The sequence below is a fragment of the Solanum tuberosum genome, unplaced genomic scaffold, assembly GCF_000226075.1.
Source record: "Solanum tuberosum cultivar DM 1-3 516 R44 unplaced genomic scaffold, SolTub_3.0 scf00950, whole genome shotgun sequence".
NCBI lineage: Eukaryota > Viridiplantae > Streptophyta > Magnoliopsida > Solanales > Solanaceae > Solanum > Solanum tuberosum.
In genome coordinates this window covers 1-23,175 of record NW_006239853.1, presented here as the reverse complement: position 1 = coordinate 23,175, position 23,175 = coordinate 1, and the positions used below count along the sequence as shown (strand labels likewise).

Below are 23,175 nucleotides of genomic sequence, written 5' to 3'. Positions count from 1 at the left end.
CAATATGTGATACATTTGCAGAATCCCCTGTTGGCAATTGAACTTTCCCTGCATTTTCTATCAAGTCTTTGTGTTGTAAATATCTAGGATCACCTATCATATGATGGGAAGCACCTGTGTCTATTATCCATTTCAAAATAGGCAAAAAAGATATACCTACCATATTAGCACTGCCAGTAGTCTCATCAATAGAAGTCTGCTCTAACATTCTCAATAACTGTTGATGCTGTCCTGGAGTGAACATTGGCATTGGCATTATCCCTTGTTGAGGAATAGAAGCCTGAATAGAAGGCACACAAGCCTGGAGCATGGGATAATGATTAGGAGAATTCACAGAACCTATATCATAAACAGAATTCCCAGCCATTGCTGCCTCTCTTTTACCCTTTTAATCAGGTGGATATCCAACTAAACGAAAATAATTAATCTTGATATGTCCAATTTCATGACAGTGATCACACTTTAGTAACTTGTTACAATCAGCTCTCAAATGACCTTTTATATGACAGTAATCACAAAATGCATTGGGAGCATAAGGTTTTTTAGGTCTCTGATATCCAGATCTAGAAGTAAACATGGAAGTGGGAGCCATATTCTCAGGTACCAACCTACTTGATCCAGCAACTAACTTCTGACTCTCATCTTGATTGACCAAGGCATAGGCTTGATTAACACTAGGAAGTTGAGGCATTAGCAAAATTTGACTTCTTGGCTAACTATAATTATCATTCAGGCCCATGAGAAACTACAGCATCCTTTGATACTGTAAGTGATCATAAAACTCTCTAGATTTGGGGCAATTACACAAAGGAGGACGCATAATGGAGTCATATTCATCACAAAGATCTTTAAACCTCGAATAGTAAACAGAAATAGCTGAAACACCTTGAACTAAAGTAAAAATTTCTTTATGAAGTTGAAAAATCCTAGAACTGTTAACCGTGTTAAATCTCTCCTTAAGATCTACCCAAATCAATTGCGAATCTGAACAAAAAAGAACTCCACTATGCAAATCTTTACTTACATTGCAGAGAATCCATGAAACAACAATCGCATTGCACCTGTCCAAACGTCGAGCTAAATTTCCTGAAAACTGATCCCTCATCACTGAGCCGTCGATGAAGCCTACTTTGTTCTTCCCAAGCAAGGCCAATTGCATTGCCTTGCTCCACAAAGTATAATTGTCAGTTCCAATGAGCATGATCCCGACATTAAGAGAACCAGGTGCATCTGCTCGATGTAAGTAGAGAGGATGTAGATGATCAATTGGGGAAATTTCCATGGATGAACTCAACTGAGTTCCTGCAACTGCTTTAGAATTATCTATCGAAACAAAAGAAAAAGAAGAACAAATAGCTAAAAATTAAGCAGAAACTGTTGAATAGATGGAAGCCATGATCGATCCTTGCTCTGATACCATGTGAAATTTAGTGAGTTATTGATCGAATTGCATAGAAGCTAAAAACACTGATATGTAGCTAAGAACACTGGAAAATATTCATGAGAAAAAAATGTGTACAACTTCCTTTGATTGATTCATTCTATACAATGGGACCACTTATATACAATATTTCTAACCGACTCAACTCTAACAAACTTGTAACTAATTGTACTTGATTCTAGAAGCTAACATGACTAACTAACTCAGCTATCTGCACAACTAACTAAGCAGTGTATAATTACAGTTAACTAATCATGATTAAGGTACATTTATCACTTTCTTTTAATCATTGCTTTGACGCGGCTACGTTTGCCATATACTATCAAATTACACATATAACTTGATATACACGTATAATGCATCTGTCAAAAACTATTATGTAAAAAAAGAAAAACTTTTTAAACCAACTAAAAAGAAAAAAACAACATATTTAAATTAAAAGGAATACTATTTTGAGGGTAAAATGACTGTTTTTACCAAAGCTTTGCAAATACCTTTTAATTGTCATGACTGATTATTTGTTAAAACTTATACTCCTTTTATTTTAATTTGTTTGCTTTAATTTCTTTTTTAATCCACTTAAGAAAGAATTTTTCTTTTTTCTTTTGGCAACTAAATTTTTAATTTCAATTTTTCACATGAAAAATTTAAAATCACAAGATTAAAGAACAGTTTGATACATTTCATATATTTTTAATTTAAAATCACAAAATTTAAAATTTTTAAACGTTGTGTCAAATAAAAAACAGACAAACAAACCAAAAGGAATAGAGTAAAAAAAAAAAGGAATTGAGAAAATATTTCTTTTACTTGATTTCTAAATAGGTAAATTTTGTTTCAAAAACTTGCTTTTGGCCATGAATTTTTTTCGCTTTTTTTTTGGATTAGAACTTCAAATAACTATGTTTGTGCCATAAAATCCCAAGATTCAGCTATTGAAGATAAATTTCAGAATTTTCAAGAATTTGAAAAACATTAAAAAAAAATATTATCACTTTTACTAGTAAAAATAAAAAAACAACTCCAATCTATATACATGACCAAACACAATTGGACCAATTTTCAAACATCATTTTTATTTAAAAACCAAAAAAAAAATCTTTTTTTTTACAATTTCACAATGAAACATCATCACCCACTTGTTTCACGTGTTAAAAAAATATACTACTCCTTCCTATGTTTTTTTTACTAGGTGACGTTTATTTTTATTTGTTCAGGTTAAATATACAACATATATAGTGTTATTAGCCTGTCTTTCACCAAGTGTACTTAATTAGTTCTTCCTTCGTTGATATATCCCTGCAGCAGGACTTCGGCTTTAGCTGATCACGTTATGTTCGATATACATTAATAGAAAAGGTAATTTTATGCACGATACACGGTGCAACAAGAATGCTCTTGGGAGCGTCATCCCTGAATGAGGGCGGTGTTTTACATCATATATTTGAGGGAACATCACTTTAACAGCATGGTGAGATATATAAGCGACAGTGAAGAATTGTGAAATGTTTAACGACGTAAGAAATGCAAACAGGTTTGGGGTTACCTTTAAGTAGAATTTTTTACCTAAAAAAATTGTTATCTGTCCCAAGGAATAGGGCCACATCTAGGCATGAGTCAGTCGCTAACTTGCTTTTTAATATTTAGGCACATGGATAGTCATCTTTCAATAGGGCCCTTGAGACAATGAGTTGCATCAGTGCTTTACCCCAACAGACTTTGTTTGCATGGGTGGTTGGTATTATTAGATCACATGCTACACTGAACTTTGTTGTCGTTGTTTTCTTTTGGTTTCGCTTTCATTCGGTGTTCGGAGGTCACATTAGAGCCCGACTAAATCCGGATCGCGCACTGCAGGGCCCATTCGATGAGTGACGCTCCCAACAGGTTTTTCTCCATATCCAAAGCTCGAACCCGAAACCTCTGATTAAGGGTGAAGAAGTCTCACCATTGCACTACAACCCATGTTGGTTGAACTTTGTTGTCGAATATCGTTTCTCAACTATAATCACTGTATACATGTAAGCGCCCCATACCTGTGTGTGTATAGTAAGCACTATTTTGGTTTGTTTTGAAAATATTTTTCTGGAAAATCAGTGATTCTTTTATTTATTTTCTTGTGTTTGATACGTAAACAAAATATTTATACACATACAGAATGAGCATAAGCATACCAGGGAAAGGTTTAAATGCAGTTGCTTTTCATATCCATACAGGCAGGAAGGAATCAGTCATTATGCTGAGGGGCGGAATAAGGCAGGACAAGCAGAGACCACAACCAATATTTTAAAATTTTCAAGGAGCAGGGCAGACTAGGATTAATATGTTCAACAAACCCAGCTTGACAAAGAGCTGCTTTTCCTAATGAATAGCCTTTCAAATTTGTATATTTCAAACTGAAAGAGCAATGTGGTCTCTGAAAAAACAAGTCATGGTCTTTCTAACTGTGTAGGTGATTTTAGACCTAATAGTGATTTCTGGCAAACTTGTTAATTGGGATAAAAGTTATTTCTTAACTACGCCTAAAATTTCTGCTTACAAGACCATAGAATTAGAAATTGTACCAGTATTATGGAATAAGTCCTCTTTTCCTTTACTTATCTTGGATGCCTCTTGTATTTTGGTAGAAAAAGACTGCACTTTTTTATCATATGGTTAATAAAGTGGTTTAGAGGCTTCAATGGTTGGCATGACAAGTTACTGTAACAAACCCAATAACAAGACCACTCAATTCAAATTCAAACAACCGACAAGTCTATTTCACTAACTCGTAATTGAAATTACAAAGGAATTTAAGAACTAAATGGAAATTGAAGAACACAAGTAGAAGAAAAGGATGAGAAGAAGAACTCATAGAAAGGGGATGAGAGGACTAGACATTTTTCTCAACAAGTTGCATAAGTCCAATTTGCTCTCCCAAGTGGTATTTATCAACCCGGATCCCAAACATAGTCTCTTAATTCGTTGTTGGGCTGTTTTGCCCATATTGGTCCTGGCTCGTTCATAACAATACCCCCCTCCTGAATATGAACCTCGTCCTCAAGGTTCAAGTAGATCAATGACAACGTGAAAGACTATCACTCTCGTAAAGTGAAACATGCTTCTCTGTCTCAATTCCATAAGGGAGTGGTGTGATAACACTTCCGTAACCAAGATGCAACACATGAGATACTCCCTTCTGCATTCCAAGCCAGAGCAATGGTTGATGATCACTAATAAATGGTTGATCCAAATCCTTAACAGAACTCATTACAACAGTTGATTTGTGTAAATTCAAGGTCATGTAACAGATGGTTAAAGTAGTTGAAAAAAACAAGAACAGTTGATAGTGTATCCTCAGGGATAGAAAGTAGATTAGTGTACCATGGAACATATAAAAAATTAGTCCCAACAGTTCCGAAAGTAATACAAGGGACAACCATTTTCGCATCCATTGACTTCCTTGTTGGCATATCATTGCCTTCTCCAATATCAAAAATTCTCCTTCCATTATTTAAGAACACAATAGCTTTGATGGAATATACAATGCAATGTTGTCCACCTAAACCAACTGTTAAAACTAGGAGAGTTGAAACAAGGAAGGATATCGAAGAGACAGTAGGCTCGACCTCTCCAGAAACATAGCAGTAAGCAACACTGCTAGTGAGTAAATCAAGGATCAAGCTGACTGTAAACATTTTGGCGAGGAATGAATAAGATCTTAGTGTCTATTCCATCAAATTTGCAATGACAGTAGTAGGCTTCATCAGGACCTGTAGAACATCCCTGTAATTGTAGTGCCTCTGCTTTCACTGGATAATTTGATAGAGCCATGGTCTCGAAACTTTTCTCACAATCCCATACATAAATATACGATGTAGTTACAGGAATGGGTACCATAAAGAATTTAGCACCAGAATCAAAGACGAGATACAACAAAGTTGACTTTGATATATGAACTACACCAAATATAGCAAACAAGAGCACATCATCTTTATTGACCTGAATATTGGGAAACTGCTCCGAATATCATGCAGCCAATGCTTCAAGCAACCCTTGTAGTTTCTCCTCCCTACTAAACACTCTTGATTTATACGACAAGAAACCAGGAAGATTATGCTCTAGTACGTTATTAACCAAATGTAAGAATTCCACAAGGTTGGCATAATTAACTTATCATGATCCAAGTCATTTGAAGAAACACAAAATACAGAGTTTCTTGTAACTCTAAGGAACATAGTAAGTAAACGAGAGACAGGATCAAATGGAAATGCTAACCCGCAATGGTTAGGTGTAAACAATTGTAAGGTTACGATAAGTGAAGCACGACCAAGTCTACTAAAGTGATCAGTTATACCTCTGTTTATAAGTTGGACATATGTGCAAGTTGACAGCATTCCAAACATCTCCTCCGAGCATCGGGCAATCCCAAGTCCAAGTTGCATATTAAACATGACAAGGTCATTATATTCTCCCTTAACTGCAGAAACTGGTTGAAACATTTCATCAAACATATAGGATGCCAGATTTTCTGAATCATTTATCACTGGATGTTCGACTTTCATGTCAATTTTCTTATTGGGCATTTCAGCGAACATCTTGCAGGCATAATTGATTGGGTCATCCTTCAAGCCATTTTTGGAGTCCAACATGGGACCCAAAGTCTCAATGCAACCAAATGAAATCACCCGGGAAGGAAAATGAATAGAGGTTGAAGAACTACCCCTTGAATTTAACCGCTGCGGAAGTACCATCGAATTGGCCACATGAGATTCTAACATGGTATGAGCGACCTATAAATTCTCTGTAGGGTTGGAGTTGTCCTTGTCCAAAGCAGAAACAATTTCCTGTTCAGCGACCTATCTATGTCACACTTATCGGCCAAAGATGCAGTCAAATCTGGACGTGCTTGAGCGTCATAAAACTTTTGGGAGCAAGCCGATAGAGAATTCTGAATGTTATCCAAGTGACGGTGCATACGAGATAAATGCGCATCCATTTGTAACAATAGATCAGTTACGGGAGGCAATCCAAATTCCGTAACAGTTGGTCTGCGGTAATGGTAAAACAATTTATCAGTGAAATGCTTCCAGTCATAGAATTTCTTATTGCGATACAACCAATTAAACCAAGCGAGGGCTTCTCCGTCAAAGTAAAGGTAAGGAAGAGATAACCACATATCCTTCGATAAGCCATAAAAATTGAAATAACACTCTGCCTGATAAACCCATACTGTTGGGTTGGAAACACCGCTGAAGCGCTCCAGCACGATTGCAGTTGGGGTTTGGCAAGAAAAGTTGAGGTATCCATCAGCCATGGAGTATGAGCAATGAAAGCACCAATGTAACAAACCCAATAACAAGATCACTCAATTCGAATTCAAACAACCGACAAGTCTATTTCACTAACTCGTAATTGAAATTACAAAGGAATTTAAGAACTAAATGGAAATTGAAGAACACAAGTAGAAGAAAGGGATGAGAAGAAGAACTCATAGAAAGGGGATGAGAGGACTAGACATTTTTCTCAACAAGTTGCATAAGTCCAATTTGCTCTCCCAAGTCGTATTTATCAACTCGGATCCCAAACATAGTCCCTTAATTCGCTGTTGGGCTGTTTTGCCCTTATTGGTCGTGGGCTCGTGGCCCGTTCATAACAGTTACTATCCTATTGTGGCAACATTGTGCTAATTAAGAGTGCTCTTCAATCTCTTCCCAGATAGCTCTCTCTGCTTTGACTCTGCCTGAAGGTATATCATTGGAGCTCTTGGAAGAATCTTTGTTTCCCTATGGATGAGGGTGGCATTGGTATCAGAAGTTTTGAAGATTTTAGTCATGGATTGGCCCTGAAAAGATGGTTGAGGCTTAGGTTACTACCTCTCTTTGGTTCACTTTTCTGGGGATACTTGTCACCTTCCACAGAAGACACATGGGAAGAAATCACCTAGAATTTTCGTCTCTGCTGGAACTTGAACCTGAGACCTCATGATTCTTAACCCATTTCATTGACCACTAGGTCACACTTTTGGATGCCTCTTTGGTCCACTTCTACAAACATAAATATTGTAATAGATCTCACTTGATCAACAAACAGTGGTACTCGCAAATTCTATGGACGGGCGCATATGCTTCAAGTTAGGGAAAAGGCAGAGGGTCACATTATTCGGCAAATCAATTCAGGTAGACTCGTAAAGGCCAACTTGCTCATCTGGTTCCTGAAGAGGCTACAAGCTCAACTATCTGTTAAAGAGTTCATCCTTGATGGAAAATGGAATCTGGCTAAATTAAATTTATTTCTCCTTGATAACATCATTTCCCACATTAGTGACATTGAGATAGGAAATCTAGACAGGGAAGATCAAGTGTTTTGAGACCTCGCAAACGGTGGAACGTACTCTAACAAAACAGATTGCCATCTGGTAAGAACTAACAAACCTAAACAACCTCTGGTCAACAAGGTATGAAATTCTTTTGTTCCTTCTAAAATGTCTTTTCTTACTTGTGGTAAACTTCCCTTTAAGGAAGTCATATCCATGTTTGGTAGATATGTGGATTATCGTTGTAATTGTTGCATAGACCCTGAAAATGAAACTATTAATCATGTTTTCAGTGAACGTAAAGCAGCCCGTTATAGTTGGAATCTGTTTGATGCAACTCTTGGTGTTAAGCATAGACCATATCCCATTTACATAATTGATACTTTTGGTGGCAAATAGAGCTGTAAATGATGTGCATAAATTGATCCCTCATATTACTCCTATTATTATGGAAGGAAGAAAAAGTTTAGTGTATATAAAATGAAACAAATAATAAGATGAACTGTACAAGCAGAAACAAGCAAAGCTTTTCCAAAATGCAAGCTAAAAATGCCATGGATAGCTTTATGTGATAAGCAGACTGCAACCTATCCCCAAGAATCATTAAGTGTATTGGCAAAGACCAGATGAATAGAATTTCACACTCAACACGGATGGAAGCTTCAACAATGGCAATGGGAAGGCTGGCCTAGGGGGAGCTCTCAGAGATGACCAAGGGGATTTAATCATGGAATACTCAGTACCAATCCAATGCAACAGTCATAATTTAGCAGAAGCTCAAGGAGCCTGGTTTAGACCAAATAAGTGTGTTCAAGATGGCTTCTCTAATTTCATTGTCGAGTTGGACTCATTGCTGGTGAATAATATGCTGAGGTAAGGGAAGGCTAACAACTAAAAGCTGAATAAGATAATAGATGATACTTCAAGCATGCTCGTCCAGATTAATGCTCAGTATGCTCATTGCTATAGGGACTCTAATCAACTTGCAGATTGGTTTAGTATAATTGGCAATGAATACTCAATGACCAACCTCTAGTTCTCGGCCCAGCAGCTTTAAAATGGTGCCAAGGGACCCTTCCATATGGATTAGAACAATGTACCTAGTTTTAAGACCAAATATGACAGTCAATTTTTTTGTAAGTTAAGTCTTTACTCCTTTGAAGGTGTGCTGGGCAATAATCCTTTTTGTTGATAGCCTATTTGTTGTAGGATAGTCTCTGTTGTTGTATTTGAAGAGGTAAGGCTATACCCTGCCTCTTGTAGCAGTTTGCTCTGGAATAAAATGCAACATACTCAGCTAAACTGGGATTTTATTTTTTTAAGAAAAAATTAACTTTCTGTCTGTTTAGGAGCTTCTCTAGTCGAGCCCAGAACCACTAAATGGTTTCTTGGTTTTGAATCTGTAGCTTCAATTATATGTTGAAGGAAGAATTGTTATGTATTGTGTATATTAACTACACAAATTTAGCAGAATAATATGCTTAAAGTTACCAGGAAAACAGTGCTCAAAGTTAAATGTGAGCGTGAAAATGGATAAAAAAAATAATTTGATGACAAGGGAAACTCACGGCCGCTATCTTTAGGGTGCGAACAGGGTAAAACCCCCACTCCTATACAATAGCTCGCAAACCACACAGGAGAGGAAACCTGCACTACGAAATTCTTGTGCGACGAGTTCAATCCAGAAGGCAAGCCCCTTGCTTTCGCTGGCAAGAGGTTTCGAACTTGAAACCTCCAACATGGAAGTCCCAAGCCCAAACCACTAGGCCACTTATGAAAAAATTAGCAAGAAATTATGTTTTACTAAGTATGTGAATAATGTGCATGCTACTATGCTAGGGCGAATATATTTTAAAGACTACATACATGATACCACTGTACCAGTGACACAATTTATGGTCAAAAGGAAAACAAAGAATATTATCTGAATAAGAAAATAAAGAAAATACCGTAAAGAAAAAGGTAAGCAACAACATCATACCCAGTGTAATCCCACAAGTGGGTCTGAAAGCAAACTATAAAGAGAAACAATGAAAGCATAAATGGGGCAGAGCGGGGTGAGGGTTGGGGCAAGGCCGGGTGACAGGTTGGCAGGAAAAATATTTGAAAAATTCCTAAATGCGCGGAACGCGTCAATTTTTTTGCGGGTTAAGGCTTGTCCAGCCCCACCACGCCCTGCCCATCTATATCCCTAATTATGCTCATGTATTTAAGTGATTCAGAGAAAGCTGTAAAAGGGATAAAACAGAATGTACATTTTATTCATATTGAACTACTTTCTGCAGAACAAAGCACAAATTTACTGAGTAGTAATCTACTCAGAAAGTTTACCTGCAGTATTAGTAATTAGCATTATAAATTCCCCCAATACAAGGTTAAACTATTGATGCATGATGTAGTGCAAATACCTTTTTGCATATTCACACTCAGCAAACAATGATAGCCTAAAATAGTCTAGACACATAAATAGATTAGCAAACGGTCCAAGATTTACTGAGAAGGGAAAGAAAAAACAAAGGCATCCGGACTGATACACTAACAACCTATGGTTGAACACGTCAAAAGCTCATGAGATTATGTTAAATCAGAAAAGCTTTCAGAAATTGCATTTATAAAGGCAACTTACAACAACATCTCCCTAGAAGCCATAGCATATAAGAACTCTCTCTTTAGTCAGTCAAACACATTGGGAATAAACAATAGTTACAATTATGATCACGAAGCTCTCTTAGGAGGTGCCATGTTATTATTAAGAGAAATGGCTGTACCAATAGCAAAAAGTTGCACCACAAATCCTGCAGAGCAAGCACTTGGTCAATAGATCAATTGTATGCAGCATATGATGAACCAGCTTTGCAATATTAAGCTTACCTAGTAGGACAGCGTCAACCTTTAGAGTATCCAAACTTGTAAAATTTTGGAAAGTCTAGAAAATAACATCACTAGATTACTTTTTGGTCAAGTAAAAAAGACGGCAAAATATCATAGAAAGAAGCAAATAGACAATAACATCATTAGATTATTTTAATCAAGCCAAAATGATAGCATGAAATCAAAGAAAGAAGCAAATTCAAATAAAATCAACAGAATGACCAACTACTTGCAATTGAGGAAGGATCACTGCAATTGGTTGACTAGTTCCGAAGGAATGGAAAAGTAGATAGGTTGTAAAGATGGTACTTTGTGAACCCCAAATAAGTTATCGTACTTAGTGCTTGATGGTATTCTTTTACTTCCATCTTTTACCAATCAACCTGTAAGAAAGCTATTTGGAACACTGCCAAAATCACTTCCCAACCTCATGGACAATGAGATTAAAAAAATATCAATTGGTCACTTTGATGCTAAAAAGAGGCAACCATATAGTGAAAGAGGGAACGGCGAGACTGGTAACACAGAGCAGGAAATCTTCGACAAAGGATACAAAGGCAATAGCAGGTGGGAATGGTAATAGTAAGAAGGGGCAGCAATAGAGTGATAAGGAAGAGGAAGAGACAAGTGGAACCTGTTTTCGTTTTTGGGCATAAATAGAGAAAGTTGAACTATAACAAGCTACCTACCGTCAAACAACTACTAGTAGCCCCATTTTTCTCATCAGAATGAATAACTACCTAAGCATACCCCCAATGAGAGATTGCTCATAGCAAGATATGCCACTGCCGACAGGATCGACGTCGACGACCCAAAGGCATAAAACTTCAAAAGGTAGGATCGGCTTCTCTTTCGACCTAATTATAACAAGATAGAATGTTCCATTAAAAGGTGAATGATTAAATTGATTAGCTCACAAATGCGATTCAATAGCAAACCTAGTTCCCCTGCCATAATAGAGACGAAACCAACTGCAAGGGAAGAAACGGAAACTCTATTGGGAGGCTCCTTCTTTATTAATGAAACAAATACATTAGCTTCTATAATCAACTGAGTGACTACCTGCAGCACATGACGCAAGTTTTGCGGTATGATACATCAATATGCCCAAATGTTGTTATTCCAAAACATAATGATTATAATGCTCAAAACGAGATAATAAAATAGTTAAGCCTCTGGGTTCTTCTTTCTTCCCTTTAATTTTAATTATCAATTATCAAAGTTCCAGCAAGAAAGAAATAACACAATCACGAACGAATCGAACACCAGGGGAATGGAAACCCCAGTATCCTAAACTAAAATGTCAATTAGTTAATGATGGCACAATTCAAGTTGAAATGATGAATTAGTGGTATCTTATTGAGCAACTAATTTAACACCATCTCAACACCTTAAAAATAACCATTTCTGACAAAACTAGCGATGTTTAAGTAATAGTAACAAAACAAATTCAACGTACAAACCTGAGCGAAGATCAATTTGGCGAGACGGGACTTTGCCTTTGCAACTTTTGTGTATCCTACCAGACAATTCGCAGTAATTGAATTTAAGAAGATTTAAATGAAACATGGGAGTTGAAGGAAATGGAGAAGAGGAGAGAGTACTGGAATCGACGACCATGCGGTAGGAGAAATCACAGCCATCGGTTCCGGACGACCTCCCTCTTGCTACTGCCCTTTGATTCATATTCTGCCTCCTCTTTCTCAATTTGACAACTTCATCAAACTTTATGCTATTGCATAGATGCTATTTTTGACACAAATTTTACTATTCTAGAGTATTTATGGAGTAATAAATATTTATTTTTATATATAAAAGATATGAAAAAAATTATATTTTGCTTCTATATAGTATTAAGTTTGTAAATATCCGACAGATCTTAATTTCTTGAAATAAACTAGAAGCAGGGGCTGAAGAATTGTTTTATGCGCCAGGAAATTATTGAGATCTCTTTCCCTCTTACCATTTGAATAGAAAAAATAACCTTTTTCACATCTTTTAGGTTTAAAATTAAAAGTTCCGTGTTAAAACAAAACATAAAATAAAAAGATTTGTAAGAAACTAGAAAATTATTTCTCCCATTTATTTTTCAAATATGTGTCTCATAAGTAAAAGAACATGCTTGTACTTTTAAGTGATATCTGATAATATGAAATTATGCTATAGAATATCTAGTGCGACAAACGTAGAATGGTAGAAAAGTTGTACGCAAATTAATTATTCTACAATTTCTTCAGCTTTTGCGATTAAAACATTCAGCAAGATCCAGGGCCAAGTAAGAAGTATATGTAGCCAATAACTTTTAGGTGATGTTTTGTATATTTCAAAAGAGTAGCAAAAACATAAAGATGATGCAATTTTTTCTTTAATTCCTTGTATAGAAACACACAGGTAATAATACAAGTTTCAAGAGTGAAAGATAAAATACAAAAAGATTATCAGACACTCTATGCTTCTAAGTTCTACCCTTTCTTTCTGCCTGAAGTTCCAATAAGGTACACTTTTGACAAAATGAGAGAAAGGAAATTTCAATATTCTGTACATATTTGAGTTACTATGTCCACTAGTATTCAGGACTAGGGATGTGCTTTAAAATAAGCTAAGAGGCCAACAAGTGGTGCATTTACATATGTAGTTGGTTCTGACTGGGCAGCATTAGGTCTAGAATCAACAAAATAATCGTTGATATCAGGTCCTCCAACCACTGCCCCTATATGCAAGTTGGGATTTGGATTTTCACTGAGGAAATATGGTGTCCCTTCTTTACATCCCATCTTCTCTGGATGTTGATCGATAGATGGCAATGAAGCCCCTCTATGGTGTATTCTTTGAGGAAATGTTGTTCCAAATCCAACCATGTATGACATGTTCATTGGATTTATCCCAAGAATATAATTCACCTGCAGATATCATATGTAACTCCATCAGTTTAGTTTCTTTTTCAAATTTTTCACGATTTCGTTGTTATTCTAATATGTAACACACACTACAATACCTGGCTTCTTGCAAAACGAATTAGCATCTTTTGAGTTACATCAATGTTGCCACAGCGAATGACTCTGCTCTTCATGTAGCGTGCATAGGTAAGAAGTAGAAATGACAGAGCTGTTGGATTTTGCATATTACAAATCCCTGATTTGTACATGAGTCCACCTGCAAAAAAGAATTGAGGATGAAAACAATTAGTACAATCATTTTTTGCTTTTGAAGTGGAAGATAAGGGGAGGGGGGAACTATACCTGGAGTGTATCTGACTGTATTGGTGGGAGATTCAGGCAATACACTGCAGACGAATGTATCAGCGTATGGAAGGAAGGGGTTAGCATTTGAAGGGTTATCGAGAACAAACTGTAGTAATGCCCACAAAAGTGAAAGATGTTAGATTGATTCGAAGACAGAGTTAGTAATTATATATGCAGAATAAATAAGAGTTTGCTCTAGCTAGTTAAACCTTGGAGATAAGCACATTGATACCAGCATGCTTGGCATCCCATCCGAATTCTGATAAGCCGCTTTCCATGTCTGATTTGAAGTTTATTATGTTTTGCTTAACGTAGATCCAATACATAGGCTTTCTTGTAGCTTTGAGGAGCCACGCTGCAGCCCAAAGCAATTCATCCTGTTCAATTAGGACTATTAAGAACTTGCTGAATGTCAAAACAATTTGAAGATTATTAAGCCTTCACACTTACTTTGTACCCATTGTAATCACAATAGAATGGGCACACCCATGATCCTATGTGATCATTGTAAGATCCCCTGTATTTATCTGCAAATTCAAAAACCTGAAATTCGCGCATAAACAATAGCATTATTTTCACCTCAACTGTTTGGTAGACCGAAAAGGAACGCTTTAGTTGTCTTATTAATAATACTTCCTCTGTTTCCAAATATTAGTAGTCATGGTAAAGTGAATATATTTCAAAAAAATTGATGGCTAGTAGCATATTGTTACCTGAACAGCTCTGTTGATAAGCAATTTGAAATATGCGGGATCAGTAGGTTTAAAAACCACAGAGGCAGCAGCTAGAGCAGCAGCAATTTCAGCAGAAACTTCAGAACCAGGAGCTTGTGCAGTAACTGCAAAAGCAGTACGAGGAGTGTCCATATCTTCAGGCCTTTCCCAACAGTTGTGATCGCCCTCCGCATTACCTACTTGTGCAAAAACCACGTTGGGAATGTTTGTGGCCTTTAAGAAATAATCCGTGGACCACCTGATAGCCTCCATGGCATGTTGCAAGTCTGGTCCCATTGAATTTTTAAACTGCTCGACACTCCAAGCCAACATGGTCGTTGTAAAAGCCATTGGAAAGTGGAACTTGACATTGTCACCAGCATCATAGTACCCACCTACCAAATCCACCTGAAAAAGATCCTTGTTTCTTTAAAATTTGGGGCAATATGTATTTGTACTAACAAGATTAAGAGCATGACCGGATAGATTATCCTTTCTCCATCGTAATTTAAGAAAATAAAAAGACTTCTGAATCAAATGTATATAATGTACCAACATGTAATTTGAATCACGTTTTTCTTAAACATGCCAAGTTAATAGAATTAAAGAGTTACTACTGAATATAGGAAGTGACATTTTTTTAAACAGACTAAAAATAAAGTAAGATGCGTGAATTGAGATAGAGAGAGTATCATATATTATGTGTACTTACACCCTTGTCAGCTCCATCAAGAAGAGCAGAATCTTTTCTCCAAGTCATCCGTTGGTTAGGGGGTAATTTACCAGACCTTTGTCCCTCGAAGAAGAGAATACTCTTTGTTAATGCATCGGCATAATTAGGATTAGGAACGTTAATTGCCACAACCGTTGCTATCAAGCAGACAAATATTGCTGCTATTATTCTTAGCACTTGACAATTAAGAGAGAATTTTCCGCTACCAATCATCTTTCTCAATATTCGTCTTGGACTAGGTACGATGTTTGTTGTTTATTTGCCAGAAACTATCATTTACCATTATATATATACTTGTCCAAAAGAACATCTTCCATCCCTAGAATGCTTTTCCATAAAGATTGGAAAAGCAAGCCTTGGAAATGCAAGTTCATTCTACAAAAGCAGACTAATGATCTCAGATTGAAGTCTTGCAGGGGATGGCAAATTTTTTTATTTTCTGTGGGTGCAGACATAACAAGTTTACAACTATTCATATATTAATCACATTGTTATAGCGTATCTCGAATGATACGGAAGTATATATGAAGTTACCTTTATTAGCTCATGAACTATAGTGTTGACTACTCTAATCAATTTATTGATCTTCCATGGGATTTGATGCATTGCTTGTTATGCTTGTATATTGTGTATATCAGTCTATTAATGGAATGAAAAACTAAAAGGTGCAAATTTCAGACGATTTGACTAGAATATAATATGATTAATTAGAAGGAGAATTTGTTTAAACCGAAAGCATAAAGAGATATAAAATCCAAATAGCCGCCGTCTTCCTTTTCAAGGATCGCAAGTGTTTGACGATAAAATTTGAGTCAAGAAAGAAAATATTTTTATAATAATAGTAATATTCGATTTCAAGAGTGTTATAATCTCTATAAATTGTTGATTGAAATTCAAATAGCCCACGTCTTCCTTTTCGAGGATTGCAAGATCCATTCCCAAATTAAAGTGAAATTCCGAACAAGTTACATTATATTAGCGCTGACTCTAGTTATTGGTTGACTTTTAAGTTTCTTTCTATCTAAGCACCTTTAATTTCATTTTACCCAAAGCAAACCATTTGTAAGTTTGCCTTATATGTCTTAATTAATGTCCGAGTGTCAAAACATGTTTGACTGATCACGGAATTTAAGAAGGAGAGGAGATGTTTAAAACTTTTTTAAAAAAAAATTGGGGATGGGAAGGGGAATACAATATGGAGAGTCGAACTTTAAGCAACAATGTGATAATTCAAGTAGCCAACCAACTAAACTACTAAGATTTTTCGTAGATTTTTAAATCTTGTGATCTAAAATAAACTATTAAATAAGAGTACTTATTTGTTACTCCCTCCATTTCAAATTAATTGAATTGTTGAGACATATTTCATTTTTCAAATTAACTTAATTGTTTAATTTTCAAGACTACTTTTATAATGTTCTTCCAATTTTACCTTTCATTAGTTAGAATTGGAATTAGCTATTAATTAATGTTTAGTTATTTTAATCATAAATTTGACAATAATTAATAAGGGTAAAAATGGAAAGTTATGTCTAGTTTATGTCTAAATCTTCTTTTCTTAAAGGGTGTGAAACACCTCAACAATTCAATTAATTTAAAATGGAGGGAGTACTAAGTATAAAAAAATAAATTGAGAAGCTAAAACTATTAAAAAAAATTGCTTATTCGATGTGGAACGGCTTGTCCATTATACTAAAAATAAATGTTCACTTCCATTCATCTTGAAAATACCAAGCACATAGACTTAGATCGTCACATCATATAAATAGTTGAAGATCAGAGCATTAACTTAGGTATATATCCTCTGCAGATCAACTAGTTGATTTGTTCACAAAGGTTATGTCCAGAAGTCGACAGAATTATCTTATGTCCAAACTCATGTTTTGTGATACCATCAATTCGTTTCCCATTTTCTTCCTTCTTGAATCTTAATCGATCACTCAAATTTACACTTCTACTTCAATGGGTGATTGGTGTCTGATAATAGGCACATGAATCGGAACTATATTTTTATAGGATAATCACAAAGATTTTTATTTTTTTTGCTTAGAACGGAAGGATTTATACGGAAGGAAATCAAAGGATCCAACTATGACTAGAAATAAACTCTATGTTTTTAAGCATCTCTTTCTTTTCTTGCTAATGCTCTCAAGAGAGATGCATACAGATCAGTTCCTTCTTGTATGGATGATCTTTAAACTAGGATACTCTAGTCCAGTATCATGATCAGTTTTACTTGTGTACAGTGCAAAAATTATTCTCCCCTGTCATCTCAAAATGGAATTTGAAGCTTGATGCTCTCAAAGTCTCAATCAGTTAAGATAATAAGTTAAGCTTAAAAAGTACTTTCAAATGTCACAAGGGCAAGAATGAATGTGACGGGTTAACTCACAAAGGTTTCTTTCTAGAGTAAATTCTTAGTCATCCAATGGTAAGGATGTTGCATCACCAACACTAGCTTGTCGAGAAACAACTTGTTTAACTGGAGTCTCGCGAACTGACCTGCTGTTTACATTTCTTCTTCATAGTCTTGGGAGATAACATTTTCAGTGTTCAATTCTTCTATTAATGGCTATCTTATAGCAGACTATTCTATTCTGATGAGGATAATGCTTATGCTTAGGTTTTTTTTGGCAATTTGGATCTTTGTGGTCAACAAGTCCGCAAACCTTGGAGAACATCAATGGGATTCCCTATAGTATTCCCTCATTGCTGAAAGCGATGAAGCTGCAGGTTGTTATTTGCTGCTTCATCTCTATTTCCTTTTAGAAGTCTACAGTGGAATTGGGGAAGCAACAACACGCCTTTTTGCCCAATACAGGTCATCATCGTAGCACATCCAAGATGAATAAGGCAGAGCCGTGGCGGCATCCATCCCTTCACAGATTTGCAGCTATGTGCAATACGACGTGAGTGATGAAAATCAAGTGAAAGTGATGGTGGATTGGACGGTCCAAAATTAGGGTCAGCTTGACATCATGTTCAGTAACGCACGAATAGTTGGTAGTTCAGGTCAAAAGGTACTCGATCTGGATCTTTCCGAATTTGATTGGGTGATGAACGTCAACGCTCGAGGGTATGGTTGGGTAAAGCACGCAGCACGAGCCATGGTGGAGAAGCGTGTTAGGGGGAGCATAATTTGTACAGGTGGTATTGCGGCAAGCAGGGGAGGACCCTGGCAGACTGATTACACATAATGTCGGAACACGCTGTTTTAGGCTAGTGAGATCAGCTTCAAAGCAATTGGGTGAGTATGGACTAAGGGTGAATAGTATTTCACCTTCCGCAGTGATGACACCATTGATGATCAGTGCGGAAGTGGAGGTATCAATGAAGGTTCTGAAAAAGTATGGCCCGCAGACTAGTTTGAAGGTTATTACACTGATGGTGAAGCACTTGGCAGAAGCTGCTCTGTTTCTAGCTTCTGATGATTCTGCTTTTGCGAGTGGACATGATTTGGGGGTGGATGGTGGCTTGATCAGTCTTCCATTTCCATGAGTTCATTGTTAAACAGAGAGAACAAACTAATTTGTCTCTTTTGATTTCTTTCTGGTTTCTCACCCTGTGTTCGGTACTCACATTGGACATTGGAGCCCGACTAAATCCAGATTTGCGTCAGGAAGTCTCACATTGAGAGTAAAACACGACTCCTTACTAGGGGGACTCAAACTCGAAATATCTAGTTAAACACTTAAAGTGTAGCTCTTGTCTTGGATGGATTTTGAATCTTCATAACGTGCATTCTCTATTTTAAGATTAAATGTGTCTTGATTTTGTAATTAAGATGCAGTGTGCTGGGCACTTCTGGCTATGTAAAATTCTCCAAATTACAATGCTTTGATTACATTATGATTTGGCAAATTGCAAGTTATAATTGGAGAAGTACTGGCTATGTTTGGTACTAATTGTTAGGCCTACGGATCCATAGATTGCATTAAAGCACAAATCTAGAAAAGCAAGTGCAAAGTTTCCTAAAAGTCATGGAACTCTAGAAAACCAAGCAGTTGAAATTCATATTTTTGGCGAGACTACGTGCCCCATTAAATATTATGGACTATGGAACACTAAATTTTACTGATAGAGAAAAATATTTTAGATAATTTTAAGGAGAAAATGTCTAAAGATTAAGTATTAACGTGGTTTGTATCATATACAGTTACTGACTAAAATAGTTTGTGTATACTTTTGCGCCTGATGCAGTTTTAATGGAGTTGTCATTATTGAGTTGTTATAGCTTGTAAACAATCATCAAATTAAAAAGCTTAGAACGCATGAAGAACCTAGTTTTTTTTTAATTAAAGATAATCAAAGTTATTGTGCAGATTATAAGAAATTGCATGAAACTTATATGGAACTTGTGAATCTTTGACACAAAAACTTATTATAAAACGACATATAAAATTGAACTGGAAATTGCACGTGTAAAATTGAAATATCTATTATAACTTGGCTTGAAGTTTACAAACCATTGGTTGAAACTAAAAACTAATCAAGATTACATGTATAGCTTTCTTTGGTAAATTGAATTACATACTGTATTATGCTTCAACCTTATACCTTATACCCAAAAAGGGCGTAAGACAAACACGTTCATGTTTAATTCTCTCATGAGTGATTGTTGAGCCTCTAGGATCCCAACTGTTAATAGCAATGCCGAGAACTATAGGAAGCAGAGGGCGGCCCAAATTGGCTGGTAGAGACATCATGGTCCGAGCAAAAGCAGAGAGTTTTGTGATGATGGGCAACATTCTGTGCAAAGGCACACCTATAGAGCTTAGTATTTCACAAAGACTATCATCGGGAGCAGCATTGTCACGAATCATAGCATTACTCGGCAAATAGTAAGATTCAGTGATAAATGGACCTCGAGGTTCCTCAACGATGGAATCCCCTTTCTTTGACAGGTACTGAACAAATTCTTGAATCCGAATTTCGATCAAGAATAATTGACTAGTAGATGGGTTGATGATGCTCTTCAAGTTGATGGACTTTGGAATGATAAAATCATCTGTCCAAACTTTGAACTCATTGAAGGTAATTTGTGGAATCTCCATCTTCAATTTTTGTAAATTGTAAGTTGACCTAAGTGAATGAATAGAAAAGATTATTGGTCATGCTTTTATACACTTTGAGGAAAGAGTATTGGTGCAAATTGGTCGTAAACAAAATTGTAACTTGACAAGCAAGTAATAACTAATGGATTAATTTCAAATAAACTTTCCATAATTTACAATTGCTAATCTTTATTTTTGGGCAAAAAAAATGGTAAAAATTAGATAGTTAAAATTAAGTAATTCCCAAGTCTTGCCAAACTATTACAACAACTGGCCGGAACTTTTTTAGTAATTGCAAATTACTAGTTCTTTTGCAAATAAATGACATATAGCGCGCACACCTAAAATAGATACTAAGAATCTCCTTTTTTTTTTAAATAAATATTTTTCTTCTTTATTCACCTTAATATGCTCAATTTAAAATATAGAAATTAAAAAAAATCAACAAACAAATATTGGCAATATTTTTGGAAATCTAAAAAACAAAAGTCAATATTTGTCCAAGGTCAGTGAAGTCCCTTTTTTGAATTCTTGAATAATTGAGACCAATTTGTCTTTATCAAGAATAAAGTCAACAAAAAATACGGTAATATACCATTGTTAAAAGAGTATAATATACCATAATTATACTTATTAAATTTCTATTGAGTTGTCAATTTACCCTTTAACCTATTTACCGTTAAACTAAAAATTTCAGTTCGAATTTGAACCGTCCTAGCTATTTACATGTTCGCCAGATTTTTCTTTGGCCAGGATTAATTTTAACGAGGAAGTTAAAGATATTTGTACAGTATAATACATCATTTGTCTTGTCCTTTTATAAGTCCAAATATGGTCCACTATAATTTGGAGATAAAATTATGAAAAGTCAGATAAATTTTATTAACACATACACTGGATATTTTATTTTTTTGAAAGATGATTTGTATCTCTTCTACCCTAAAAACATCAACATTCTTTTAGTCATGACATAGCATTGAGGAAATCTATGGTTAACCAACGTAATAGTAGAGATAATAAATTGCATGAAACAAATCTCTTACGTATCTTAAATTATGGAAAAGATGTATCAAGATAAAAGTGATTACATGCGGCAACATACATTCCATTAATTCTTGGCTTGAAATCTACAAAACATTGGTTGAAACTAAAAACTAATCAAGATTGCATATATAGTAAGTAGGTTTGTTGGTATTACATGTCCGTGCTTCGCGTGGTCATAAAAACATATTTAAAATTATTAAATTCTCTATTTTTTGAAGAAAAAAGATGCTTATAAATAACATACATGTGATTTCATTCAAAAAAGTGAAACAAAAATCTAAGAAGTGTTTAAGTATATAGAACTCAAATTAAATTACATAGGGAAGTTACCAAAACCAATGATAATACTAATTTTTTGGCAGTATTTTGAACTTTATTACATAAGGCAGTTCAACTTGATAACTCGATAAGCTGTATTGACAGAGCAAAACCACTCTTTCAAAGGTGGGATCAATCCCTTGAGGTCAAGATCATTAGCCTCCTCTAGGACTTCTATGTAACTAACTACCTATAATCACGTATATATCAACAATCACAATCACAAATTATCATATGTTCACAATTGTAACAAAATATTGTTGTCATATGTAGGTGTCTTATAAGGCCTTATACATCTACATGTATTAACTGAAAACAATGTTCTGAAATATTGTGACTAACATGAAAATCTAATCTATGTTGCTTAGCTAAAGGGCAAGTCTGACAGCATCACAGCAATAGGACTTGCTAGCATCCACATGATCTTTGAGAGAAGAGATGTGTTGCATTGCTCTAAGAGATGGATGGTCAAGCCTGATGTGCCATAGATCAATTGTATATTTTAATAGATGTTCCTGCAACTGCAGTTATTTCATTCTTTAGCAAATACAGACCATTGTATTCTCTATCAATCCCAATCACCTTGCCATTGTAGAGATCCTGTAATATACAGATGTTAGGAAAGAAACTAACACTACAGGACAAGTCCTTAGTTAGTTTGGCAACTGATATTAGGCTGAACTTGAACTCAGGTACATGCAAGACATCATTCAACTTAAGATCTACTAGAATAGTGGTTGCTAGTATGTGTAGAAATCTCACGTCTAGGATTAGAGAAATCAAGAATTGTATTGATGATAATAATGTTGAGTTACAACCTCCTTATATAGGGAGAGAATTGTAGAGTCCTAAGTTAACTATACTTAGAGTCCTACTACAATACTTATTACTACTATAATACTAATAATAATAAAGCAACTATAAATAATCTAATCCTAGTCGTAATATAATCCTAATCATAATATAATTCTAGTCATAATATAATCCTAATTAATATAAGTAGTCTAATCCTAGTGCGACTCTAATTCTACAGCAGTGCTGTAAACTCGTTAGTCAGCTTCGTTGGACCTGTTCCTTTGACATGTTCCAATCGTCAGCTTCCTTCTTCATCACTTGCTGCAGACACGTCAGTCAGCGTCGTTGGACTTATTCCTTTGACATGTTCCAATCGTCAGCTTCCTTCTTCTTCAACACTTCCCCTCAAGCTAGTGAGTAGAGGAACGGTTACTCCTAGCTTGATTCGAATACGCAGAAGAAAAAAAAAACTTTGAATACCCAGCAAAAACTTGTTTTGTCAATGCTTCGGTATGAATGTGATGTATAGTCGTTGCTTGTGATAGTTCATCTGCAGATTGATATGAGTAGTCCAACCAGTAAAAACACTTAAGAGTGGTATGATTATTCCTACCACATATTTGACATGACTCAGTGTAGACACGTATTTTTGACCGAACTTAAAATTTT

General features: G+C 35.6%; 2 protein-coding genes across 5 annotated transcripts; both read right to left on the bottom strand.

The window, feature by feature from the left end:
- Window positions 1-3,968: 3,968 nt before the first annotated feature.
- Window positions 3,969-12,346, bottom strand: LOC102580743 (uncharacterized). 4 transcript variants are annotated; one of them, XM_015305679.1, is made up of 7 exons: window positions 12,212-12,346; window positions 12,071-12,126; window positions 11,546-11,669; window positions 11,358-11,464; window positions 10,608-10,662; window positions 10,505-10,531; window positions 3,969-6,471 (listed from the first exon to the last, which is right to left on the bottom strand). In XM_015305679.1, the coding sequence occupies exons 1-7, from the start codon at window positions 12,291-12,293 to the stop codon at window positions 6,437-6,439; spliced, it is 486 nt and encodes a 161-aa protein (XP_015161165.1). In that variant the 5' UTR covers window positions 12,294-12,346; the 3' UTR covers window positions 3,969-6,436. The 4 variants fall into 4 exon arrangements, 3 of the variants coding, with proteins under 3 accessions (XP_015161165.1, XP_006367806.2, XP_015161166.1); XM_006367744.2 differs by lacking the exon at window positions 3,969-6,471 and having other exon boundaries at window positions 9,287-10,531; XM_015305680.1 differs by lacking the exons at window positions 3,969-6,471; window positions 11,546-11,669 and having other exon boundaries at window positions 9,287-10,531; window positions 12,071-12,346.
- An 837-nt stretch (window positions 12,347-13,183) lies between these two features.
- On the bottom strand, window positions 13,184-15,508 carry LOC102582075 (endoglucanase 4-like). Its single transcript, XM_006367746.1, has 7 exons — window positions 15,275-15,508; window positions 14,563-14,970; window positions 14,300-14,392; window positions 14,059-14,226; window positions 13,847-13,955; window positions 13,603-13,760; window positions 13,184-13,507 (listed from the first exon to the last, which is right to left on the bottom strand). Exons 1-7 carry the CDS (start codon window positions 15,506-15,508, stop codon window positions 13,184-13,186), a joined length of 1,494 nt encoding a protein of 497 aa, XP_006367808.1.
- Window positions 15,509-23,175: the final 7,667 nt, after the last annotated feature.